Source organism: Gallus gallus, chromosome 15 (assembly GCF_016699485.2).
Source record: "Gallus gallus isolate bGalGal1 chromosome 15, bGalGal1.mat.broiler.GRCg7b, whole genome shotgun sequence".
Classification (NCBI taxonomy): domain Eukaryota; kingdom Metazoa; phylum Chordata; class Aves; order Galliformes; family Phasianidae; genus Gallus; species Gallus gallus.
The window spans coordinates 1,573,228-1,600,162 of NC_052546.1; the positions used below are offsets into that span (position 1 = coordinate 1,573,228).

Below are 26,935 nucleotides of genomic sequence, written 5' to 3' on the forward strand. Positions count from 1 at the left end.
AGTGACACAGATCCCAGAAAGGAACCTACCATGCTTTCGGTCAGTTTTCTTCCATCTTTTTTTTTTTTCCATTCATTGAGTCATTAAGGAGACAATGAAATCCTCTCACCCTCTGTGCAGGGCACTGCATCAGCCCTGTGTTGGCAGAGGAGCCCCGGGTACCCCTGTGTCGATGCTCTGTTCCTCTAACTCAGGTCACCCACAGCTAACCCCAAATATTGATCCGTAAATGCAGGAATGGGAATTCCCAGGTGCTTATTTTAGGCAATAAAACTTGCTATCTAAGGAACCAGAAGATCCTTTTGTCAAAAACAAGCAAAGGAACAAACCAGAACAGTACGTTTTAACAAATCATCTGAAGATTCATTACAGACCGTTTCCTGCACCCCACGATCTCCCGGGTATTCCTGTTCCAATGGCCGGCCCGTACCTGGCAGCTGAAGGGAGATGTGCACATCACACCCCCAGCAGCACACTGCTCACAGCAGTGCAAGAGCTGCCATCCCTCAGTTCTCTCCTGAGCATGCTTGTAAGCAGAGGCTGCCTGAGGCACTTCGCAAATCCCATCCTTTGTCCCACCATCATTCGCTTGCTGTGACCCCCCCCAGTTGTCAACGACTGAGGGAAGTCCCTCAGGAGAAGTCTGAAAGTACAATAAAAATGGTAAGAAGGGCACAGAATGAAAGCTCAACGGCAGTAGAAATGCATAAACCCCAGGAAGTTCTGCTACAGTCCTTTTGAACAGAAGAAGGCTCAGCTGGGGTAGCTTAAAGGAATAGGGCCGAATTAATTAGTTTCTCTGTTTAGGTAATAATACCATTAATCATGATGAACCGTTTTGTGAGAAGGCGGATACTCAGCCCAGCGGAATCCCACTGCGGTGCAGCGTTACTGATGGTCATCCTCTGAAAGTGTAAGAGCAACGCCTCCTAATACAGCAAATGGCAAACCACCGACATGCTTTTAATATTCAGACTGCCACATCATGATGAATTCCTCTGGCACCGCTGCGGCTGCAATAAGCAATCCTTCAGGAATGCCACGGCGGCACGGCATTGATTTAATGCTTGCTTTCCAAACCTTGCATGGGCCGAATGCTTCCACGGGGCACAGCCCACGCTCAGATTTGCTGCAGCATGCACTGACAGCCTGTGCTGGGACGAGGCAGCTATGGACTCTTTGTAATAGAGGTTAGGGAGGCTGATTTGGTCAGGTCTGCCTTAGAGGTGATGTCAAGCATGATGGCGTATTGGACAATGGCAGAGGGGGAGAGTTACAGCCCTGCCGGCAGCATGACTAATGTCTTTACGTCGACTGCAGCACACTTTGCACTTCCACCATGTGTTGTACGTTCCTCCAATTTCAGCTGGGAGAGCAGGTGCTGATTTTTAATGCCTATTTTGTCTTAAGCCTCCTTTCATCACATTCAGGACCCCGCTATTTTATTTCATTTTATTTTTTATGCCCGGTGATTTAGTCACACACAGACTAAAGAACAGAAGCCGTAACATGCTGTTGAAGTGCAGTCGCCCACTGCTGAATCAGCCCCTGAGGGCTGCAGGGCTCGGAGCGCCTCTCCATGCCCCATAGATGTCTGCTCTCAGCCTACGGGAAGAGCTGAGGGAGCAAATGGAGATACACGTGAGAGCAGCTCCAGGCTGTGGCCCTCCCACAGTCACTGGCCCTTCTTTTCCATCCTTTCCCCCCTTTGCATGGGGAGCAGAGACCCACAGACCAAACTCAGCCCCAATCCCAGCACCAGCCCTGGCTCCGAGCCGCCATCGCCGACCATCGGCCTCCGTTGGGCAGCACCAGCCACTGCACACAAACACACCACCGCCTGTTTCATCCAAAATCAATGTTGTATTTATCTTCATTGATCTACAAGGAAACTGAATGTTTAAAATTACAGGGGGTGCAGGGGGGAGGATGGGGAAGGGGGGGGAAACAAGAGTTACAGAGCCAAGAAAATAGTAGCGGATGGCTGAATTAACTAGAGAGAAAAAGCCCAGGATATATAAAACATGGACACTGAAAAATAAAATAAGGGAGGGGGGATGGTACAGCAAGTAAAACATGGCAAAATTTACATATGGATGAAAAGTAAAATTGGAAATAAAAAATAAATCATGCCAAAAAGCAGTTCAAGGCAGAACCACACTGAAACAAACATTTGCTTATGGTCTTCATGTACTATAGATAATATATCAGAATTTCTTTTTTTTTTTAATCAACCATTAGACTTTTTTTTTTTTTTTTGCACTCCTAAAATTCTACTTTGTCTTGTATACAGATTCCAATAAGAACACTGCACAATTAGCACAAGGGGTCCACGGAAAATTGTCCTTGCTTGCCAGCGATCCTGCCCACAACACAAAAAAAGAGAAAAAAAAAGGAAAAAAAAAATAAGGAAAGGGTCTGCCGCATGGTACTGTGCCAGTTCCATCTGCTTCTGCCAGCCTGAAGAGTAGGAAACCAGAATGCCCTTCCAGGAGCGTGTCTCTCTTCCCTCGCCAAACTGTCCCTTGTGTTTGTACAAAAAAATCCAGTCTCTTTCTTTGTGAAACACAACAAGCCGCCCGCTTCCTGCTCACATGCCGCTGCCATCGGTCTCCGTAGTTGCGAGTTGGTTGTTTTTGGGTTGTTTGTTTTTGAACCTTCCTCCCCCCAGCATCCACTACGACCTGCCTCCAGGTTCTTGCATAGTTGAAGTATATATGCCGTACGTAGCGCTCTGAGTGTGAATTTCTGACTGTGACGAGAGTATGAGTTGTAACCATGTTAACAAATAACCAGAGTGGTTCTAGAAACCATTTTTATAAAGTCTACCTATGTTAAGAATTTAATATTGGTGTACATTTATATTAACAGAATATTTACAGTTTGTTTTCTGTTTTTTGTTGTTTTTCTTTTGTTTAAAACAAGAAGTCAAAAAAAATTCCTCTTAAATTTCTGCATAATATAATAAGGCAAAAAACAAACAGTTTTGTACATTATTATTATTATTAATATTTTAATATATATCTGTAACTTCGGTTCCAAAGTACCAAGGTAAGTGATCGATGGGCCTCAGAAGGGAACCTCACAGTGGACTGTAAAACTACAGTATTTCCATAAATAATACTTTTAAGAAACCCTGGGTATTTTTTCTTAAGGATCTGAGGCCTTTAAAATGCAAATTTAACTAAAAGCAAAAGCAAAATTTCTTCTTTTTTTTTTTTTCCTAAGTGAATAAAGAGCACAAAATTAAAAAAAATACAAATCCATTAAAAATGTTTCTCACATTTGGGAAAAAATGTACAAACTTCTTCTTTTTAACTTTTTTTTTTTTTTTTTTTTTTTTTTAGCACAGAAACAAAAAACAAAACCAAAAATCAATACCTATATATTAAATTCCCATTCTCAGCAACCTTCTTGTTGGAAAGTCTGCACCCCTGACCCCATTATTTATGGAAATGTGCTTAACTTCTACAAATTTTACATTAAAAAAAAAAAAAAAAAGTTTACAGCAGTGCATTTTGTAAAAGGTTTTTTGTGGTTTTTTTTGTTGTTTTTTTTTCTGTTTGTTGTTTTTTTTTTTCCTTTGTTTTTTTTTTTTCTTCTTCTTTTTTTTTTCCCCGTTTGCTTTATATACAGGAGGGTTTAAAATTCTGTGTGGGGGACTATCGGGCCTCTACTTCTTTGGGGTTCCTAGAGGGGGAGTAGTCCCTGGACTCTGAGTTAGTGAGCGGAGTAGTCCTGCGGGGGGAGGCAGGCCGGGTGCTGCTCGCTGGCACGAGGGGCGGCGGGGCGCTCAGCGCCGCGGTCGGAGGGTTCCTGTTCAGAATCCCGTTGTGCATGGCAGTGGATGGACTCAGTCTGGGGTAATGCATCCCGCTCAAATGAGGCATGAAGGATGGCACGTGTGCCAGGTGACTTTCGATAGGGGACGAGTGCAAGTGGTGCATTCTGGCACGCTCAAGTTCTTCCCGTAAGTGCAAGCGCTCTCTTTCCTCCACTTGCCGCAACCGCTCCTGCTCTCGGCGCGCTTCCAGAAGGTTCTCGTGGTTGTAGTCGTGTGGCTCCCTGTCTCTGTACGAACGCTCGTGGTCATAAAACCCGGAGGTGGTAGGGAACCTGTGGATGGGATCCGTCCGGAGCTGGAAGTCCATTCGACGGTGCAGGTCCAAGCTCCGGTGGTAGGCATCTCGCAACGGGTCCCTCATTGGGTCCCAAGAAAATCCGGGATGTGGCAGCCTCTCTCTTCCTGACAAAGGATTCATGCCGATGAGCGGGGTCATCATCCTGCTGCGGTCCAGCACATTCATGTTGTTCATCTGGTGCACGCTGCCCATGGAGATAGGCATGGAGGCTGCCATCGAGGGAGGCAATGATAATCCGTGCAAAGTAGGAGGCGGGGGATGCTCCACTGATCGGGAGTGCTGTGAAGGCTCAGAGCCCACCACCAGCACATCGCTGTCTTCCTTCCTCTCCTCTTTGACCTTGATGTCATTCTTAATCTTCTGGAGGTCACTGGGAAGCTCTGTCTTTCTCTCCATGTCCTTGCTCATTAGATTGGTAAGCTTCAAGCTCTCACTTAGTGCAGGTTTGCTGTATGGGGATACAGACTGGATTACTGGCTTTGTGTTGTCCTCAGAGGGTCTCTTATCATGGCTTGGAGTTTCCTTCACTGGGGAACGGCTCTCTTTAATCTTGTGTTCTGCTATGGGCGGCTCTCTCAGCCGGTCAGGGTGCTCTCGCTCGGGCTCTTTGGACCTTTCCCTCTCAGCGAGGCTCACCTGCCTGATGGGATCACTGGAGGTTTGGCTGTTGCTGCGGATGAGATTGCTAATCTGATGCGTCACTGGAGCTGATGCCGGTGAGGATCTGTTTGAATGTCTGTTTTTATCCATGAGGTCTCTGTAAAAAAAGTGCAGACACATCCTTGGGTTTGTGCAAACAAAGATACACGTGATACTAGACATGCATAGCACTGTGCCTAGCTGCACCATGTTAGATTGCTCAGAAAACGATTTGAAAAGCTCTGCTGGCATCAGCTACAGCTGTGGAATTCCCTGCAAGGGACGAACTACCTGCCTTCAGGTAGTTCACAAGGCTAGTTCACTGTTCACTAAGAAATGAAGGAAAGAAGTACAATTGGTTTATTGTTTTTTAAAGAAGGTGGTTATTGTGTGCACACAACTCCTGCTGCCAGACAATGATTTCCTTGGCTGCAACTTTCTTTACAGTGTGGATCCTTTCCTAGAGCGTGGATCTAGGCACACAAAACAGAGCTGTTCTGGAAACCTATGGAAAAGCATGCAGGTCCTTCATGAGACAGTCTCAACAACTAGAAGCAGCTACAAGATGATGATTATTTTTCTGTGGAACTGCAGTGAAGTGTGTGCTGCTGGCATTCTGTCAGTTAAGGAAAACATCCCTGCATAGGCCAAGAAAAGGAATGAGTGCCTGCAATGAGGAGCAAGGGGTTTGAGGAGAACGTCCATTGTGTAGATGAAGCAGCAAGAATGGGATTTATATTTCTGCCTCTGAGCAAGCTGAATAGTTGCACTTATTCCCATGTCCTTAAGTGAATAAATAATGCCACCTTTTAGAAGCATTTTGCTCTGAATGACAGATACTTTAAATGCAGAGTATGATGGTGTGACTGAGAGAAGTGTGTTATGCTGGAGGGGCTCAGTGATGCCTTCCTTTTGTGCTGAGTTTGTGTTTGAGAGCTGAAAGGCCAGAGTGCTGAGAACTGGAGGTGTTTGGGGTAGTTCAGTATTTATCCTTCATGGTTACAGTTGCTAACCCAGATTTCTCTCTCTGTGGTAGTCCTGATTGCTGGTCAGGGATATAGGTTATTAAAACCATGTCCAAACATGGATGCTGGGGACAGCTTAGGCTGAATTAATAGAAACGTAATAGAGATGTTAACCCCTGTGTGAACACTCTTGAGAGTGAAGTAACCTTGGTTTAGAAATGATTTATGCTAAAGCCATTCCTATCTGAATGACTACTCATACAAGGGTGTCAGACAGTTTAACACTGAAAGCAAGATGATTCTCAGTCTATTGCTTCTATATAATCTTGTTCACAGGCACTGCCTGAAGAGCTCATTAAAAGCACTCCAGGCAAACTGCAAAACCCCTATCAGCAGTCAAATGCACACATCTAAGGCTTGCAGGCTTCTACTGCCCACAAAGAAATAGACTGTTGGAGACAGCCAGTGTCTGAAATATAAAGAACTTCAAAATCAAAATGTAAAGCTTCAGAATTATAAAGCTGGAAGCTAATGACGTATCTATAGCTCAGGTGATACAGTTCTGTCATCGTTAGTAAGGGTTTGCCTACAGTGTAATTTTTTAAAATCACTTTTACTAATGAATTCATGCATACTACTCCAGATACAGACATTTGCATTTTTATCTCGTTAACGTCCAGCTAACACTTGAGTTTATCAGTGTACCTTCAACGAGAGCTACGACTGTTTACAAAGGACCCATCACAACACCACTTCCACCCTTTCAGAATCTGTGGCACTGCTAAAGGAGGCTGCTGAAAATGGTCAAGTACCCCTGAAAGCACTGACATGCTCACTTTCCCAAGCTGGCACTTTTTAGTAACCCGCTAGCAGGGAAGGAAAGATGAGCCTACTGTATTTCCACAGAGGACAAAACCTAAAAGGCAGAGGTTTCTTTTGTGCCATTAGTACTTACACTTATCTGGGGGACACGGCTATCTGCTGCTTCAGAGACAATCAATGTTTTGCTCTGAAGGTGATTTTACGCTGGGAGCTGACAGTGAAGGAAAAATGAGAAAAAATACAGAGGGACAAGAGAACTGGAATAAACGGCTCAAAAGCACACACTGCTCACCTCTCTTTGTCTCTGTCATCTTTACTCAGAGAAAGATCCCTCTTCTCGGGCTCCCGCTCCCTGTCTCTGTCATGGTTTGTCACCGAGGAACTTCGCTCGGAATCGCTCGGCTTGGGCCACTGCGGAGGTGTTGGGAAGGACGGCGGGGTCCGATGGAGTCTGTTCCACGGCTCATGGGGATTGTTGAAATTCTGCAGGTTTGGGCCGTCTTTATGAGTAAAAATGTTGTTGTGAGCTAGAATAATGGTGGGGGAGGAGGAAGAGTTAAAGATAATTCAAACCAAATCATTGCAAATGCATTTTGCACAAGACAAAGCAAAACCAGAGCTGTCCCTTCAAGACTTCTTAATGTGGAGTTCATGGCAAGGGGGAGCTGCTAGCAGGGGGTGTCAGAGATACCTCCGGCACTGGCCAAAGACCCACCAGCACTTTTAAGGCCACTGGTGGAGGAAGCTTTAGCTATGTACGTCCAAATAACTCAGAGATGTCTTATGAAAACGCCCAGCTCCTTTTCGGCCCCCCCCACCCCTGCAAAGGTTCCAGCATAAAAGCAATACTCTTCCTCAGCTCCTCTCACTGGCAGAAACTTTGACTTCTGGGTAGTTACAAGCAATCAGCCGCCTGCAGCTGAGTATTCAAGGACTTTTTGTTAAAGAAACCAGACTATTTGGTGGTACATCTGTATGTGTATAAAAACAGAGCTTGGCTGCAGGTTTTTTAGAACAGTCACATGATTTTCCTCCATCAATCTTCAACTGATTCCTGTCACACCATGAGACGCATAAGCATGCTCTCTTATGTGTGGCTCTCAAGCATGTCTTGCCTACAGATAACATGTTTTTGAAGTACAACCATTTTATACAGGTAATTTAAACTTCAGATATTGGTTACAGAGAAAGTCTACACTTTGAATTAGGAGAAGTATCAGTAGCCGTCCCGCTGTCCATCTCCACTGTTGAAGGGTGCTATCTTAGATGTCCATGGTGTGCCAGAGCTCAGCAGGTCAAGCAGCTCCAGCACCCCTAGGAACACACAAGGCAGCAGCCTTCAGCAGTGAGGAGACACAGGGCACAGCTACTGATGTCTGTGACATGCAGAAAAGCTCCCACCGCAGAGACCTGGAAATCTTAGGTGCAGTGTTTTCAGATAGGAGAATGGAGGTTAGGAAATAAACTTCTTTAAAAACTACCACCAGCTGCTGTAAATATTAGCATGTGGCTTTTCTGGAAGGGATGTTTGTCTGCAGTAACCCAGCCAGTACTTACTCAGAGCATGACTGCCTAATCCTCCAAAGGCATTGCTGCCTAAGTTCCCAAGGCCGCTGAAGGTGCTTGACCTGCTAAATGGATCTGGAAAGGCAAACAGGGATTTAGCAGGCATTTAGCCAAGAATGTTGGAGAATGAAATGCACCCCTCCCCTTCTTAACGGTCTGAATCCAAGTAGGATTAGGCCAGACTTTAAGCTGATCCTTCTCATCGCAAGGTTCTTTGCACAGAAAATTCCCAGCATGTTAAAATGGAGAAGGGATTCAGCGCTCACCCTGCAAACAGGTGCTGCAATAAACTTTTGTATGCCAGTCAGAGGGGAGCAAGAAATTAAGTTCTATAGCTGCAATTAAGGTGGCTGTTGCTAAATCGTTAACTCCCCTTCCCTGTCAGCAGTAATACCAGAAGCACTGCAACTGCTCTGGAAGAACATCAGCAGGCTCCTATGTCAGCAGACTGAGGGGGATGCACTGTTTCACTGTCGTTTCTCTATACAACCTTTTGCCCTCTGTAATGGTGCACAGAGACAGTCCTAGGCTAACTGCTATGGACATCCATCCATACGCCAACTAAACATGTGGGTCTGTTCGTGCCCAAATCCTCTCCCGTAACCGCTTCCTTGATCACAGTGGTGGTGGAAATGATAGCATGGCCTTAGCCTTACTGACACTTGTTTTATTTTAAAGTCCTGCTTTTAATTCACCCAAGGCACCCATCACCAAGGGGTTCCTCTCTGAGTGCCCAACTCAGGTTTACACCCTCCAAAGACAGCTGCACATTAAGATCTCACTGCTTTCCTCCTGGTCATCTCGAAACAACTCCTTCTTCTGCCCACTGACCTTCTAGCTGTCTCTTTACAGTATTTAACTTGCCATGTTACAGAAGATGAAGTGCTTCCCATTTCCTCATGGACATCCTTATAGTTAACACATCAAGGCAAACAGCACAAACAGCTTGGAGTTCTGCACCAACAGCTATGCACTAATTTACTTATTTTGAGATATCTGGTCTTGCCCCTCCCCTCACATTTTTTGTAGTTGGTGACCCTGCAGGGATACAATTAGTTTTGACAGGACGTTCAGGAATTGTAAATCTGGGTATTTGCAATGGAAAGAAGTCTGCTGTGTCATGTGGCATGCTGCATTTACTGATTGGATGAGTGTTACTACAACATTAATCAACAGGGCTTGATCTTTTATTGGCAATGAGCTGTTTGTGAGCTTTTAAAATGAGGAAATTTGAAAAAAATCAAGCTCTACTTACTGCCAATTAGGAAACTGAAAGACTGGCAAGATGTGCAGAACAGCCATTTGCCAGGAACTGTTCAGTGAACCTTAATAAAGTACATAGCCAAGAACTTTCATAGGTGAGAAAGGGTATGGGAGGAGCCCATGTCAAACTTGTTTGAGGTACCTCTGAAGTAAAACCTCCTGTTTCTCTGGGCACATTTCAACAGCACAGAAGGGCTCCAGAGGTCAGGTTTCAGCTTATGTGCAGTGCTACGCCCTCCCCTCTCAGAGGAGGGGGGTCTGCTAATCCCACTCCTCTCCTGTGGAGATGAGACAGGGCGTGCTGGGAAGCTGGCGTGGGCAGGAGGACTTCCGAGTGAGCTTCTCATCCCCAACACAGTTCTATCCTCTCCCTCTGCTACTGCTACAGTGCCTCAGGCAGAGCCATGCTGAGAGCCAGGACCGGGTCAGAAGTGTAAAGGTGAAGGCAGGGTTTACTTACACTTACCTGCCAAGTGGTTAGTAGGCAGGAAACTGCTGTGATGAGGTGAAGGACCAAAGGGGGTGGTGGCTGGATGCGTCGCACCTGTGAGAACAAGGTCCCTTTTTAGTTCAGTGGCAGGTGACAGAGACCCTGGCCATCAAACTCAAGAACCACAGCCAAAGGTGCAGACAGCAGGGGAAGATCTCAAACAGCAACTGAGTGAAGTAAGGGTGGGATTTCTTTGGGTGCTCTTTGAAGGACTAGGAGGCACTGAGTGCTGCTGCTCACCTGCTGTAATGGGGCAGTGAATCTCTCTGGCTGGTGTTTTCAGTCATCATTTTGTGTTTAGACTAAATAGGGGCAGCCCAGGTTATGGGCCCAGACAGAAGGTGCTTGGAAGTGACTGTGTCTAAATGAAACACCAGTTAATGACAGGTGTGCAGGGAACATCAATCACACCTCTCCCTCGAAAGCCCCATCTATGCTCTCACATCTGTCTCTGCAGCCACAGGCTCTCCCATGGCATTTTTTCCACTCCTAGACACTGCCCATGGCCATGGTGCCACACTGCACTCCAGGAAGGGAACAGCACAGCTTAGCACAGTGCTTTACATTAGGTTGAGGTAAGGTGAAAGAATGGGCTGAAATGAACTAGTCTGTCCTGCTTTCCCAGGTGGACCAAGTACATGCTCAGGTGGGTTCAAAAGGGAAAACCAGAGCAGAAAATAGAAGAATCGCTACTGGTGCAGGCAGAAACACACTGAGCCAAACAGATTTGCAACTGTATCATGTGAAAGCACTGCTGTCCCCTGGCACAGGGATACACGGGTTTTGGAGGAAGATGGATTCCCATATATACTGGAAATGACTGTGTGTTTGGGAATCTCCTGGGCTTGACTTTAGCCCCTTGAGATCCCTTCAGGATGTACCTAAAATCTAATTTTGAATATTTATGTTTCAGATGTATGCACAAAAACCCTCTGCAAATATTTGGGCTGTGACGTCCATTCAGTGCCTCCTCTGCCTGTACTTCTGCCTCAGCAAACAAAGCAGGATTATCAACTATCACAGCTTTCAGTTGCTGCCTGGATGCAGCAACCTGTGCCTCCCTTGCAGAAAGCAAAACATGCCATACTAACTGTCTTGTCTTGTTAGAAACTCATCATTCTGCACAATGACAGAAGCACCACTTTCCAGAGGACAGGATTTTATGGAGGTACTTGTCAGTCCAGGACCTGGCTTTCCTTGGTGCCAGAGCTCAGAGTGCTGTAAAACGCACGTGTGTTCAGATATGAGCAGTCTACAAAGCCTGAGAGGGAGACAGTGCTTCCCATCCCTCACCAGCTTGGGCAGCACAAACCTAAGCAGCCAGAAAATGAGTTGAGGAAACTTAAGAGAGACCACGGGTATGAGACCTGAAGTTATCTATAAACATTCTGACTGCTCCAATGCCTCAAGACAGATGGAGACTGTCATCTTTCTAATCCTTTAAGATTTCAGAAGGTGTATAATGGATGGGAGATTTCTTCAAAGGAGACGGCTTACAAACTCAACTACACAGGCTGATAATAAAAAATCCTCTGGAGAAAGCCAGTAGCAGCATTGCAGGCTGTCAGGTAGTTATTAAATATAGCGTCTGCCAGGCAGCCGAACATCCGTCCTGCAGACAGGTGGCCCTAAGATAACTTATGTCTCCCACAGTAACTAGGCAATGCAGCAGAAGCCATGATTCACATCGACAACACGCTTCTTCGATAAGGTGAAAAGAATGCCTCAGATATTGCAGAGCAAAAGATTTATTCATCCCTATATTACTGCTGCAATGTTTGCTCACTTTGATAGCACTCTTTACCTAGAGTTAATGTGATGGCTGTTGTGAATAACACACTCGTGGACAAGCTGCTGTAAGGTTGCTTCTCTCCAGTAGAAGTTTTTTATTAATTTGCCTTCTTTAATATATCTATTCCACACTGTTCCACTCTTGCTTTTATGAATGGAGAAGCAAGCTGTGCTTATGGTGGAGGGCTGTAAATCAGCTGTGCTTATGCATCCAAGCAGATGCACTAAGTATCTCAGCTCCATACTATCAAAGTATCTTTATAAAGACCAAAATACAGGGAAGTGTTCAACAACATGCAGCTAGAATCAGCAGCAATTGTATGCAGCGGAAGCCTGCATCGAAGGTTTAAGACTTCTCAGCCACAGATAAGGTCTGAAGGACACTGAACCACTACTGGAGTTCCTGAAGGCCACCTGACACACACTCAGAAGTCACCTCCCACTGAGGTTTCAGCTCCATTCAGTTCTGCTGTGTTTTGGCCATACTCGGGACCAAACTCACGGAACACCTCTAACCTCATTCATTTCAACAGTAATGATTCAATACTGCATCATAAAAGCATTACATTTGTTGTCAATGAATTGCAGACATAAGGGGCTGAACTGTACCATATCCATTGTCAGCCCACTGAGAAGGCTGACTTTAGCATCTCCAACAAAGAAGATCAGCAGAAGCCCAGGGGTAGTTTGAGCCCAGGGACAGAACAAAGCCAGCATCTGGCAAATGGGCACCAACATGAAAAGCACCAGTGACCTCCAAAGAGACAACGTCAGAGTTGCAGTCTCCTGTGGTCAGAAACATCAAGAACAGTACACTGAGGCTTACTGAACTTTTGTAATCGGATTAATTGTAATTACTTCTCCAACATATTGGAAAGCAATTTATCTACATAAACAGTAGTTACTTCTACAAAATTCAATGCTATTTTAAGCCTCAGAGATGGCTGCACTTAGAAATATGTAAGGGAATTCTACATTTAAAAAGCAAATGCTTAAAAAATACACCTTCTGTGCTATTTTTCAGTGCCGTTAGTGAAGTCTTCCATTTTACAAAACCCCCAGGTTTCCAGAAAACAAACGCAACTAGATGAGTGGATGAGGTAAGAACACAGCAAACTTAAGAGCAAGAAAGAAACCGGGATCCGTTTCCAATCCTATGCAATGGAAACATTTTCAAGTGTTTTGTCAAAATTGCTTTTTAATATCCCTCCACAGTCTATCAGTGAGGCACATAAGAAGCAGCTGCATAGGCACAACTTCAAGAGCCAACTGCTGCAGCTCAGTGATGCAGAGAGCTCGTGCTGCAGGCTGCCAGCTCTGCTCCCACAGCAGGGCTCACACACCTATCCCCGGTGCCTCCATATCCCCTGAAGCAATCTTGCCCACTTCAGTTTTGGAGGCATACACAGTTGCACAGATACACCTTAAATACAGTGTTTTTTTTTTTCTTTTGGGGGAGGAGACAACAAATGATGAGCTGCCCTTACCTGTGGTAGAAAACAGAGGCCTGGCAAGGTCCTGTGGATAATGGAAGCCTGGAAACACTCCAGGGGCAGGAGGTCTGCTGAACAGGTCAAGTTTACCACCTATCTCGATCTTGTGGGGATCCAGCTGCATTTGCTGCCAAATGATACAAAAACAGTCTCATTATGCATTACCTTTTTTTTTTTTTTTTTTTTTTTTAATGGGAGAAAAAGAAGGGGAGTTGTAGCTTGTTGCTGCTTAGCACTGCCAGACAGAGTTAGTAAGAGTGACAGCAGCATCTCTGGTCACGTACCACAGCCATGCTCTGACAGCATCTATAAGGCCATTTCACTCCACAGCCTCTCAGCTGCCTGCCTCATCCACATGAATAAGGTCTGAAGTGAGCGCTCAGCCCCTCAGCACACACTGGAGCACGCAACATGATACACTGAGCATGCTGCACCGCGGGAGCAGTCAGCAGTCTCAGCCTGACAAAAAATATTCTGAGGGCAGAAAGCTGCCGACAGAAGCCCTGGGAGCTGGGTGACAGACTCGTCTGGTTTGCTTCTCCAGTTTGGAAAGAGAGAGATGTTTTTAGACTGCATCTTTCCTCCAGCCAGCATCACTCAGCATGAAGGTATGGGAAGAGGGATGAAGAAAACTGACTATGAGTCTCATCCAGGGGCTATTATTACCCTTCCCCTACAAAAGCGAGCGTGGCCAGCCCAAGGAACTGCACCTAAGTCAAAAACACGCATGCCTCTTTTGTATTGTCTGAAGAATACAGCTTCAAGATATATTTACTTACTGAGAAAGAAGGACATAACTCTTAGAAGTACTTACTTAATCACTTAATATTCTTCATTAATGGGACAAAACCCTACAGCAGGACCTATGAAAAATACCACTCTACAGAAGTCATGTTATTTCTATCCTGTCTGCCACAGGGAGCTCTGAGCCCAGAGGAGCACTCTGGTGTACCTGCAACTTGTCACCTCCCGAGGTTCACAGCCACCCCATCTTCACTGCAATACAGAAAGACCAACAATCTCTAACACAGGAACTATCAACCTACTCTCCTGCTCTATGTTTGGTAAAACATTCTTCACAGTATCAGTCATTTAATCCTTATTAAGATAATACTCCATATTCCACAGGAGGTACTTGTACAGAAGGGACACTAAACATCCACGCCTCGTACAAAGCTGGATCTTGGGGAAAGCAGCCCTCCACCTCTCTTCCCTGTCCCGAACACTTAGTTTCTCCTGCTCATTTTGTTATCCTTCAACCCAACTCCTTTGTCCTCAGGTAAACTATACAGTTGCTACAACAAATGTTAGAAGGACTGAACGTGTTATTTAATCAATACAGGCTTGCTTCCGCCTCATCTGTCACTACAGCATACTGTGTAAGCCAGAAGACTTGGCTTTGTTCCATAAACTGTCTGAATTACCTTTATCTTTTGCTGGTGATGGTAGATCTGCCAGGCGATCTGTACATGAACCGCACACCACTTCCCGGGTTTCTGCAATGGAAAACACAAGAATTTAGATTAATTTTTACGTTAGCAATCTACATCAGATAGAAAGTTTCATTTCCCTTGCTGTCTAGCAGCTGAGCAATGAGAAAGGCTGATTACTAAAACGGCACAATAGATGATTGACATTCTTATTCTGTATTGCAGCTGATGATGTTTAAATTAAGAAGAAACAGGAAGAATGTGGGATGTGGGAAATCTTCATCTCATGGAGATCTGAGATCTCTCACTCTCAGGACTTATTCTCATATTTGTGCTCTCTCCTTCATAAACCCAAATAAATGGCTGCAAAGAACACTACAGCACGTTGAAGAGGAAGGAGCTGATACTTAACCATCCTGTTTCTGGAAAAAGCTCTGTTTATCCATCCTTGCTGCACTGGGCCTGCAAGCTAACTCAAGTGTGGTCATGAGGACTTATTGCATCTGGGGAGGAAAAGTGTACGGAGAAAGACTGAACAGGAATGAACAGTGCCACAGCTGAATGAGTTACTGTTTGTCAGCTGATCTGCAGTACCCACTACAGAGTGCTTTTATGAAACATGAGAATCCCAGACAAAACACGGTCACCTAAGCCACCATGAATGTGATCATTTGTGAATGTCTGCCCATGCTCACAGCCATTTATTTCTGTGACCCTTACTTCATACTATGAACCATTAATATACAAAAATGGATGCAAAACATGGATGGGATTCAACCTGCAAGTTATTAATCAGAAGTAACTAAGAGCCAACAATGACAGTGTGTTTTAAATAAAGGATGAGCTTGAATTTTTCTACTGGACATGTTAAATGTCAAAAACACATGCACATAATATATATAAAATCCCCCACAAACCTTACTTACTCTTACTGGTGGCCTGTAAGGGTCTGACACCTATGGAAAAAGCAGAAAGAAAACAATCAGTCATTCTAAAACTAGTAAGTATACAGAAAGGTGGGGAACTTCCTTCCTCCGACTAAGTAAAAGCATTCAGAAAGCAATGTTCCAGAGAAGTCCCCAGTGACAAGGGAAACCTAAAAGGCTTAAAGCAGGCTTAAAACTTCTCCTGCATTCCTTGCAGCAGACTCAGCAGAATTTTATGATAAACAGTGCAGCTTCATACCAGTAAATGAACAGTACTCATGCTTTTCTGAACCTTATAATTGCTCTGAAATGGAGTGCATAAAACTGCTCTCCAAGTGATGCTTTGGGGAAAGTCCTTGAAGAAGCTTCCTGCCTCATTTCCCCCTGACATTGTTTAAAAAAGTCAATGCATCTCTTTGCATTCATGACTGGTGGAGGCTACAGTTGTCTCATCAATAAAAGAAAATCCAGTCCGGACTGCACTTTCAGAGTCTTGAAAGGCCAATTTACTTGTCAGCTGCTCTCTTATTATTATTTTTTTTAATGAGCAATCACTCTGTTTACTGTAAATTCAGAGAAGCTCAAACGAAGGTGATATAGTATTGCCTACCCCTGGAGTCTTCTGCAGCAGCGTATGGTGGACTGTGCCTGGTCTACCTGCTACGTCGATAGGGTTTGAAGTCTGAAAGACAAGAACAGACAGTGAATAAAAGTGTGTCATATCAACAGCTCATTTAACATCTCTATTAGATGTTAACAGCATTTATTATTCCATGTTTGTACTGTGCTTCAAACGCGCATATCGCTACATTAGTGCTAAATGTTATCTCTTACTGACAGCCAACAGCATTTAATCACTGTGTCATCAATTATTTAGCAGCAGAATTATGGCAGCGCTCCTAAGCCCCAGTTGAAATACCAACCCCACTGTGCTAGGCAGTATGCGAGTGGATGGGAAGAGACAGTCCCTGCCCCCAGAAGCTTATTCTTTAGACAAAACAGGCAGCCAATAGGAGAGGAAACAAGAGAGGCAGACTGATTCCCTCAGTGTTTCAGGCAGCAGCCAGTACCATGGTCAGGAACAGAACTCAAGCATTCTAGTCCTGCATTCCACCTATTGGGCTGTGGCCTCTTTCCATCCAGGGCAAGACGATACAATGGTTACAAAGGCAACAGCCCATCTATTTGCTTTGACAAGGCAAAATGAGAAACCTTAGAAGGTGCTTGTGGGTCTTTTATAGCTTTGCATTGTTTATCCCATTATTTTCCAGCAAGAATTAAACACCTCATTGAATGAATCCCTGTTCCTCCTCCTCCTCCGGCTCCCACCTGTTGCCCTGTCCGAGTCCATCCCCTAGAACGCATTTGCCTTCTCACTCTGGAATTCATCCATCTCCCACTCCCAGATCAACTGCACCTGGTGCCTCCGCACAGCTGAGTGTAAAGGGGTTAAACCTCATTCCCTGAGCAATTATTTGCATCACATTGTAGGTCAAATTTTATAGATTTCAACTGCGCAAGGAACAAGTAAAATTATGGGTGTGCAAGGTTTTCATTTATCTAGGGCTACGTAACTTCCAAATTCATTAAAAACAGAATTCTTGTGTGTGTGGAGGTAAGTCATCAAGCTCCCCAGGCAGAGCTGAGCTCCCAGGGCCTGTCTGACAGCTGAGGTATATGTAAGGTGGCAAATAAGTTACAGCTATCATACAGGCAAGAGTTTTAAGATCACAACACGTTAACAGCATGGTGTCATCCTGTCCCTTTGTCCCCTGGAGAAAGATGTGAAAGCTTCCTCCAGCAAAGCACACTGAATACTTCTGACCTTTTCAAGTTCTTAGCTTGTGAGAAATGCCTTTGGGAAACTCACTGAGAAGTTTACCGTCAGCCTGGATTTATGTGCAGTGGATTTACACACACAGCTGTAGGCAACTGACATGGGAAGGGGAAAAACAAAACCAAGACCTCTGCTTTGGAAACCAAGAAGTGCAGGATTCAGCATGCCAAAACCAAGTCATCAGCTCTGCAGTGATTAAGAAGGCTTTGGTCAAACAGCTTAGGAGGGAGAGCACGGAAAAATGATGCAGTAACAATGCAACAGACTTGAGTGGCTTTGCTGAGCAGTTCAACTCCTTACAAAACTGGAAAATAACATGCCAAAGTGGCAGATCCATTTCTCAACTTCTTTTTTTTTGAGATGTTGGATTGCAGGCAAATACAGCACTGTCCAGAGATCAAATGCTGTTAGTGATTAACCGTCGCACCAGAGTGTGACCCTGAGCTGCTTAAAGTCAAATAAGCAAATATTCTTTTTATCTATCATTAAAATGAATTAAATCTGCACAGAATATGGCTCTGTTTAAAAATGTCAAGGATCTGTGCTCGCTTTTTCCTTCTTGCCATACAATTGCTTCTCTGTGATCTACTGGCATTGTATAGCAAGATGGTATCTACAAAACTCTGCAGTGAAGGTGGAAGCCAGAAGAGCATGCTGTCTGTGCAGCAGAAGCTCCTCATTAACAGCAGCCTTATGGCAAAACTCAGCTCTCCTTTCATGCGAGAAAAAAAATGTCATTTCCACATTATTTGTGCAGCATTTCTTGGGAAATGAAATTCAGATCTCGACAACTTGGGATCCATAGGGAACCCCTGGCTTCCATGCAAGAACAGCAACAATCTCACCCAGGGATACCTACGTCCTTTCCCTCTTGCTCCCTCTGCTTAGATGCAACTGCTACTCTCCCAGCTCTGTAGTCATTACATACAGCACTGCTGTCGAACAAGGCCATTTTAGATGCTTTGCTATTTGCAATTTATCCAGGAAAAGAAAATAATTTAAGAAATTAGGTGAGCACTGAGGAAATACATGAGGTTCTGTCGATAAAATGAAATTAATTGGGAAGGTTGCAAAGGACCTTAGTTGCGGTGGTTGGTTACTGACCTCCGCTGACATCAGTGAGAAAAGCACACTGCACAGTCCTACCTGGCATGGCTATAGAAATGAACTTCCAAATGCAATCAGAACAGCACTGGCTACAGTGCTAGTTCTTAAACTCCTATAAGGCAGCAGCAGAGCTCTACAGGGATGCAGTTCAAGATAAAAAATCTCTAAAATCATAGCATGCAAGGAAGACAAATGCATGGCACCTTAAAAATGGAATAGATGCTCTACTTTCAAACCAATGCTATATTCGCATTTCTTGGTTGGAGGGATTTAACACTTTAGGAAATAAAAAGAACAAGTACAAGAGAAAAAAAACAGTGCACACCACAGAATTCATCGAAAATGGTGGTTATCATGGCAATACCTCAAAATGCCAGTCAGTGCCAGCTGTAATGATATCTTACACATGCAGTGCACCTTTCAGACATTATCTCCAAGAAGGTTGCAGGCATTAATCAACCCTTATAAACCCACTGCAAGATAACATTATGGATGAGGAAGCTGAGGAACAGAAGATTCAAGCAACTTGCCCAAGGTCAGACAGCGCTGGAGCTGGGGACAAAAACTCAGATCCTTCATACTGCTCTACCCATTTCTAGCTGTCTCTTCCTATTGTTCTCACGCTTGTGCAGTCAATTTCTCCTCCTTTCTGGGAATAAACACAGCCTATCTTTTGCAATCTCAGTCTGTTACGTTTATAAAATGATTTGAGACTCATCGGTCTAATATTAGCTGTGGATACATCAATCAAATAATGCATTTGCCTGCATACTTCTCCTCCAGGTTCAGCTGACCTCCCAAGTGAACCACTACATCCTTTTCCAAGGAACAATCTGCAGTGCCAAGAGAAAATTTCTGCTCAAGCATTGGCTGCTTTGTGTAGAGGATGCTCATTGACCTGAGGGGTGATCGCTTCCAACCCTGCGTTGCACTTCCGCTAGTTCAATCACGTGCTACAAAATCACCAGGGACATGACTCTAAACACAATTTCTCTCCCAGCAAAAGAACAAAGCCTTCAAAGAAGAAGTCTGTACCTTCGGTTGAAATGCTCCCTGAAGTGACCCAAAGGGACCTGAATGTGGAAGCATGGGTGGCATTCCAGGCATTGCTGGAGGATAGGTTGGAAAGAACTACAAAAGAAAAAGAGATGCTTATGTCACAGGACAACTTGAACAGCAGTGGAGGTAGGTGCCAGGCCAGGCACATACAAAAATAGTAAAGTGTCGAACAAGTGCCACAGTGAATATACACACTAAATTTGCTTTCAAAATTTTTAAGAGCAAAGCCAAAACTTGGAAAATGTGATCATCTGATGAGTTTTCTCAATAGTGCTGAACGTGTCTGTCTTGAAAATTTGAGGAACTATTGCAGGAAGCACAGAGCATTCACCATTCTTGGAGGAACTGGAATAATTTGGCTTCTATGTTCATTTTTGGTTAACTTTGTGGTTTTCCGGAGTAGTAAACAAATGGATCCTGTTTGGAAATATGATCTGCTTTCATTTTCAAAGCAAAAAAAGAACCACAAGATGCTCTACTGCACACTAACCACAGGCAACATGCACACCGCCTTGCGGTTGTGTGAGCTGGGTTAAGTTTTGCTTAGGTCTCTCCTGAGCACGTACAGCAGGTTTTTAAGCCCTAAAACATAACAGTTTTGTGCTGTGGAGCAGTGGGGAGCACCAGGAAGAAACCACCAGTCTGACTTACTCCTGTGACCTGAGCAAAATCTTGTGAAAGAGCCATGCACTCCGGGCTGCTGCACTGTGAGAAGCACCAGCTGCAAAGACACTGCAACGACCACCGATTCAGCAACCCCTGCGCATTCCCTGCCACACCACGCACAGCAACACAGAGCCGCAGCAGCAAAAATGCAGTAGACAAAGATTCAAAAAAAAAAAAGCTCAAAGAAAATGGTGTACCTCAAAAAATAAATCAAGGCGGAAAAAGAGCTTTAGGAACGAATGAATCAAAACACTACTGATCAATCAAAAACAAGCAGAAGAGCAAGCAGAACCGTTAACAAAGACACCACCTAGAAACGTAAGCACTCACGTTGGAATGTCGAAAGTAAGGGTTGTCTAATTTGGGAGCGTACTTGTCAAACTGGAAAGGAAAAACAGAAAGGAAAACAGGTGAGTTTGTTTTCGGCAGTAGTGGACACATCAGGATTTCAACACAGACAAGTCATCACGGCCCATCTGAACAACACTTAACAGAGCAGAACCAACTGATTATTCCATAGTCGCTCATCAGGGAGCTGACTGATTTCCCAGAGCTAACGGGGATGGAAAGGCACTAACCCCCATTGTGCACTGGGTGCTGCCGAGTCCCCCTGTGGAATCCTGCTGGCAGGCACTATGTGATGTGCTCCTTCACTATGAAGAGAACAGCCCCGGTATGTGCACCCCAGTGAAAGGCAGGGGGAGTTCTGCTCCAGGTCCAGCCCTGGGACCTATCCCTGGAGCAGTGCATAGGCCACCGACTAGATGGAGGGGAATAGGTTCCATTAGACCAAAATCTCTACCACGGGGCAACCGATATCCGCTATCTGTTTTCTGTGATTCTCCAAGTGTCAAAATTGTTTGGAAAAGGGTTTAATGGCTTTAGATGCACAAATAACCTTTTTCTCCCTCCTCTGTAGAAGAGAGAGCTTCCTGGAGAAAAGCCGATTGTTAACCTCTGCCTTTCCAGCATGGGGTTTTAACACCTCCATGTGTGCAGTCTGTGCCCCGTATTTATTTTTATGACCATTAGTCCTGTACCACCTTGGAAGCAAAAGCAAAGCATATATACATTGCACTTTACAACAATATGCACATTCCGCTGGGGAGGAGGGAGCGGGGAAGGAGGCAGGGAAAGGAGCTGTAGGACCCCATGAAAAGCTGCTTATTTGGCAAGTCAGCTGCTGTTTCACACTCCTCTACGTGCAGGAGAGTAGATTTGTAATTTCATTAATTACAGTTATTACTGGAGTCATGTCCCCTCCAGAGTAAATTCCAAAAATTACCAAACACATGCAGCTGTAAATTTCAACACTCTTCTCTGGTGTTGGGATTAGCAGACCCGATCTAGTGCAATATAAGAAGATGTGAGTGAAATATAACAAAAGAGCCTTGCAAGCTGTTTTTGCTATGAAGGCTGACATCAGTGGGACACGGGTGGGAGGGCGGGGAGCTGCAGCAGGATCAGGTATCAGCATTCTGAAATAACACAGGAGATTTCTGAGAAAGGTTCTGAGATTGTTTTACACAGATCAAGAAAATGGGGGAAGGTGTTTACACACAAGTAGACTGAGCAAACACCTGGGGCTGCTTTCTGAGTGGAGGATATTACTTTAATTGTCTTGCTGCTAAGCAGATTACAACCCAAGAATGTCATCAGGCAATCAACAGTGGGAAAGAAAAGTGAGAAACATTATGTTCAGTTCGTGGTAGTTCTTCCCAAATGCTGCCTTTGCTGTTAGTCCTTGTTTTTGCTCGCCTTAGCAGATGATGGCTGCTTCCACCTTTTAGACACAGTGTGAAACTGAGAGGGAAAAAAGCTGAACCTTGTTCTTTCAACCTAACAAAGTAATTGCCAGAAATGGAGGGAGAGTGTGTTTTAAAGCACTGACAAAACCCATTTGTGGCAGATCTCTAACAATTTTATAACAGCTGCAGCAAAGCCTCGTTGTGCCACTTCAATGGAAAAAGGCTGAGGCTTATTAGGTGGCCAAAGGGATTTCTGCCAAAAGAACCAGCCAGCCATGCACAGCTCAGTGCTTGCTGAGGTGACCAAATAAAAATGCCAAAACTGATACAGATTTGGGGATTAGGAGGAAGAGGGACAACACTTGCATCAAACAGAAGAGACACTGCACTGTGGTGGGAGCGGGTGGCATCGCAGCTGTGGGGACGTGCACTGCAATGACGGCCACCAACTTCATGGTGTCCTTGTTGGTGTGCTTTGGTGGGGGGGAAATGGGGGGTGAAGTATCCAGAGGGACAGCAGGAGAGGGAGGTGCAGGGGCTCCAGGCTTCTCACGGGCAGCAGCCAGGGGCACCTGGGGCTGGGGGAATGGAACAGGGTCCCCTGGGGAGTGCTGGGCCTGTCTTTGGGGCCTCGTGGGAGGGGCAGTGACAGCACGCCTGGCTGAAAGGAAGAAGAACTTGTTTCTTTTTGGTAAGAGTGGGTTAGGCTTTTTGACCAGAGATGCTCTACTTATCCTCACATTTTGGGCTGGGGTACGCACCATGGGAGGTGCAGAGGGCGGCATGAGCGGCGTCTGGGGCAAGCTGGATGGAAAAGGAGTGAATGTGTGCTGGTGGGTGTGTTGGTGCTGATGCGTGTGTTGGTGCTGGTGAAACTCCGCTCTCAGCAGCGGCACCGGGCCAAGTGAGGCAGCGGCCCGGTCCGAACTCTGAACCAAAAACCGGTTGTTCAGCTCTTGCCTGAGCAGTTCGTGATCTAGAGGAGAGAGAGAGAGAAAAAAAAAAGACACAGAGGCCCGTGGGCCTGTGAGTACCACAAAGATGGAGGAGAAAGAGTCAATATTCACCTGGCATTCCCTGTTTCTGCAGGTCATGCTGTGGTGGTTTTCTACGTGAGGACTCATTGGTGGAGGTAAGAGAGATGCCTGTGACAAAGTACCAATCAGAATCCCCGAATGAGGCTGGCAATACATGATTGGTTGGTTGAATGATATCAACAGGCTGGTATCTAAAGACAAGAGAGAACACCATGAGTCATCACAGCAGAAAACATCATCTCGGGGCTCAGCAAGCAGCCGCCCGCGTCCCCCCCCGCTGCCCGCCCCGGGGCTGCTCAGACCCCACCTCGGCCCTTCCCCTGCGCTCGCCGGGAACGCACCGACCTGCTTCCTGCCAGCTGTCACCATCCAGGGGCGTACAACCGCACTGCGTGGACGGCAGCCCTATGCATGACTTACATTTTGACATGCGTGGAGTTAAAGGACAGACCGCCGAGCGGGGCAGCAGGCGGTGCGGTGCCGATGGGCTCGGCCGGCTGCCAACTGCTGGCTCTGACGGCCGCTTCCCTGCAGGCCAACCTCCCCCTGCACACGGCGACCAGGAACACCCACCCCGCTACCTGAGGCCTTCCTTGCAAATTGTCTTTTTCACTGAGACCTTAAACGCTAAGGAGCAAACTCCCTCAGTTTCTAACAGGCTGTACGCTGCAATGTTTTGCCCTCGCCTCCAGGTTTTTCTCCCACTAGAAAATAGGGAGGAATTGGCGGGAAGAGGAGGAAGGCTGAGCTGGCGCAGGAGCTCATGGAAGCTGCCATGACTGCTGGAACACAGCGCTCTGCCCCGTGCACAGGGCCTGTCCTCAGCAAGAACCACATCACACCAACCCTGAATGTACCGCAGGGCAGCGGAGGCACCAGCCCTCAGAATTGACGTGACTGAGGAGAATAAAAACAAATGTCCGCTTGCCCAGAAATGTCTGCTGGTGTCAATTAAATCCATCTGTGATCTTGCCTAACAGCTTCAGACAGGTGCCAGCCGGCATCCAGCACGCCAGGTGCTCCGTAAGCTGTGCACAACCTGTGCCACGAGCTGGGGTGATGGGCACCCATTCCTGACTGACTTCTTGTGACTGAACTTACACCGACCCTCTTTTCTCATGGTCAGACCCCATCTAAATGGCAGCAGTGAGGGCAAAAGAACACATGTGCTCATTATGGCATATTCCACAGGCACTTCTTTCACTTCAGTATTTTAAAGTACCACTAGAAGTATCTAAATCATTTTCTGAATTGACATCACGAAGGTCTTCACAAAGAGGCACTCTGATCTAGGATTTCAAGGTCTCCGACACTTGGAAGTGTGTATTCCATTGAAAGTCGCTTTTGAAAGCATTTTTTGGATGCTTAGTTCATTTGCTTTTGGGTAATAATGTGCTGCTAAAAGCAGGTACTGTGTATTGCTACATTCTGTATTAGTAATATTTACACATGGACAGAAACGGAGAGCAAAGAGTACATATACTTGTGATGCTGAAGACTCAGGCACTGCACCACGAGTCTATGATGGGCTCTACTCAAAAAGAGGTGAGAGCACTTAGGATCAAAACCCAGTGTCATTAGAGAATATGAATATAATTTCATCTGTGTGTTGTGTTTATGCATTTAAATCTGGCACAACTTAAAGAAACAGAATCCTTCCGTTAGCATCAAGATAATCCACTTTCTATTCTTCTTGAGGGCGAGATAAAAGCAAGCTGGCAGGTCTCAGTGCTCTGATACTCAATTTCTTTGAAGAGACTTGAAATCATACTGATAGATTTGTAGCTGTCCCACTCCATGGTTTTGGCTTCTGCTGGGACAGAAGGTGCTCCCCCATGGGCCTGGCCGTGTAGAACACAGCTAGCAGCACACTCTGGAATGCTCAAACACTATTGTTAAGTGTGCACACATGAGCTGGGCATGGCAGCAAAGGGTCAATTCTGCTGATGCTGCTGGATTCCCTCATTCAGCAGAGAAGAGACAAAGACTGGTGTTTCCTCTGTGTCATATATTTGGAGCCACTCTTGGGGCCTTTGAAAGGAAGCCCACATGATAGCTGCTCCTAAGTTACTTGCATAAGCTATAGATTTCCAGAGGAAGAAGTGCCACCAGAAGTGCACTCTTGCTATTCTGAGATCTGAACTTTTACCATCCAAATGCAGGGACGTAGTGATCTGCTCTTCTTCTTGGTAAGAGTGACAAGCGTGCCAAAGTAACTTTTAAGGAAGAACACTTTTTTCTCCAAAGCAGGGGAAATAAAAAGATGTAACAGGAGACTTAAAAGCTCTGTGCTCTCTTGTAGGCTTTTCTAAGCTGGTGCATTTACTGTGAGCACACATACACTCAAACAGCACAGCAAGGACCATGCTGCAAGTGGTAATTGGCTCCTACCTCTCTAGGCTACTCAACAACATCGCTTGCTTTTAAGAAAGTTTTATGTGAATGGCAACAGAAGCTCCTGGATATGCAGCTCTCTGAATTGATTTTATGATGTGCCAGTTTGCAGGCATTTCATATAACGCAGACAAGAGACAATGCCTGCATTTTATGAAACCCACTGTCTGCAGGGTTAGACACTCAGACCTTTCCCTCCACTAACTTAGGCCTCTCTAGCTTCAATTGCAGAAGAAATCCTTTTAGTAGGAACAAGACTGTTACCATTTCCTGCCAAGCTGCTGAATGTGAATAGGTCACTTGATCTTGCACCTCCTGAAGTTAATGGTGAAAACATACTTGCTTTCAGTGACTGCAGTATCATGCTTTTAGCGAGCACACTGCTATTTCCTTTTGCAATTCTTTCAATGTCTCCATCACAGCAGTTCTTTGCCTTAAACAGGGGAAGCAATGAATAGGTCTCCCACAGTGCTGCCAATATCTTCCCAGCCAAGTAGTTGAAATTCTAGATAGTGCCAGTGCCTGTGAAAGCCAGCGGCTTTGGCCTATGTGGTCCCGCTCCTGGCTAGGAACCCACAGCACTCTTGCCTTTCACTTTCTGAGAGCTCACTTTGGACCAATTTACATTTCTCCCTCATTTAAGGAAGCAGTTCTAAATAACGACACATTATTTAGTTCCTGGAAGGAAAAACAAGGGGATGCAAAACCATCAGAATTTTCAGCAGCAAATCTGCCCTCACTTCTTTCCTTTAACTGGCTTCATAGGATGCATTTTCCTGCAAAATGCTTGTCCTGTTTAATCCCTGCTGAGTTAGCTGTAGAGTCAAATACCAGATCAAAAGGATGCCCCAGCAAGTGAAAGGTACAGGGAAGTCTCCTGCTGCCAGGGTCTCTTCCAGGGACAGCTGAAGGCTAATGGATAAGCTATAAAGAGGCACTTAGGGCAGGCCTGACCATGGAACTGGGGTGGGGTGAACAAAGAAAACATTTTAAAAGGATGCAAAGATAGTGAGTGTTGAACAGCAGAGGTTGACAGCTGAGCTGTCTCTGCCTCACAAAGAAAGGCCAAGCCTCCATGGACACACAGAGAGCTGGTGCTGCTGCAGGATGCTGCTCTGCTGGCAGGATGTGCTGCTTGTTGCAGGATCAGAGCAGGGCATGAGCGTGGGGGTTTCCCATGTGTCATCCCAATAGAACAACTTTCTGGGCTGACTAGAAAAAAGTTTTTTGTTTTTAGTCAGTTCTAGCAGCAGTAGTCCTCATTAGGGGTATGGGGAGGGAGAGAACAGCAAACTAAATGGAAATCCTCTGCTAATGTACAAAAACTCAAAACTGGTGACTGTGGAATACCACAATGGATAACTCATGCCCTGAAAAGGAGATTTTTTAGGGTAAAAAATCATTTTGAAGAGTTACAGGAAGCTAAAGTGCTGTCCCTACAATCTCTCTAGTGGTAAAGCCCGTCCACGTCTCCTACCTGTTTTATGAGCACTCTTAACAGTTCCAGCTCGCGCTGCCTGCGGAGGTGTCCGCGTCACTTTATTTAGCTGCCCACCAGCC

General features: G+C 45.4%; 1 protein-coding gene across 42 annotated transcripts in view; it reads right to left on the bottom strand.

Moving 5' to 3' along the window:
- Positions 1-1,843: 1,843 nt before the first annotated feature.
- FBRSL1 (fibrosin like 1) overlaps positions 1,844-26,935 on the bottom strand; it is a 419,446-nt gene continuing 394,354 nt past the window's right edge. For 13 of the 42 annotated variants that reach the window (XM_015275670.4, XM_015275667.4, XM_025155677.3 and 10 more), the window contains 11 exons: positions 22,685-22,920; positions 20,527-20,577; positions 19,507-19,602; positions 16,138-16,209; positions 15,519-15,557; positions 14,596-14,667; positions 13,166-13,298; positions 9,858-9,941; positions 8,126-8,209; positions 6,861-7,095; positions 1,844-4,899 (listed from right to left, as the gene is read on the bottom strand). In XM_015275670.4, the coding sequence (XP_015131156.1) occupies positions 3,663-4,899; positions 6,861-7,095; positions 8,126-8,209; positions 9,858-9,941; positions 13,166-13,298; positions 14,596-14,667; positions 15,519-15,557; positions 16,138-16,209; positions 19,507-19,602; positions 20,527-20,577; positions 22,685-22,920 (2,339 nt within the window). In that variant the 3' untranslated portion in view covers positions 1,844-3,662. Of the gene's footprint in view, positions 4,900-6,860; positions 7,096-8,125; positions 8,210-9,857; positions 9,942-13,165; positions 13,299-14,595; positions 14,668-15,518; positions 15,558-16,137; positions 16,210-19,506; positions 19,603-20,526; positions 20,578-22,684; positions 22,921-23,011; positions 23,173-26,935 lie in introns of all 42 variants that reach the window. The other 29 variants (XM_040648302.2, XM_040648298.2, XM_040648318.2 and 26 more) reach the window with 20 other exon arrangements.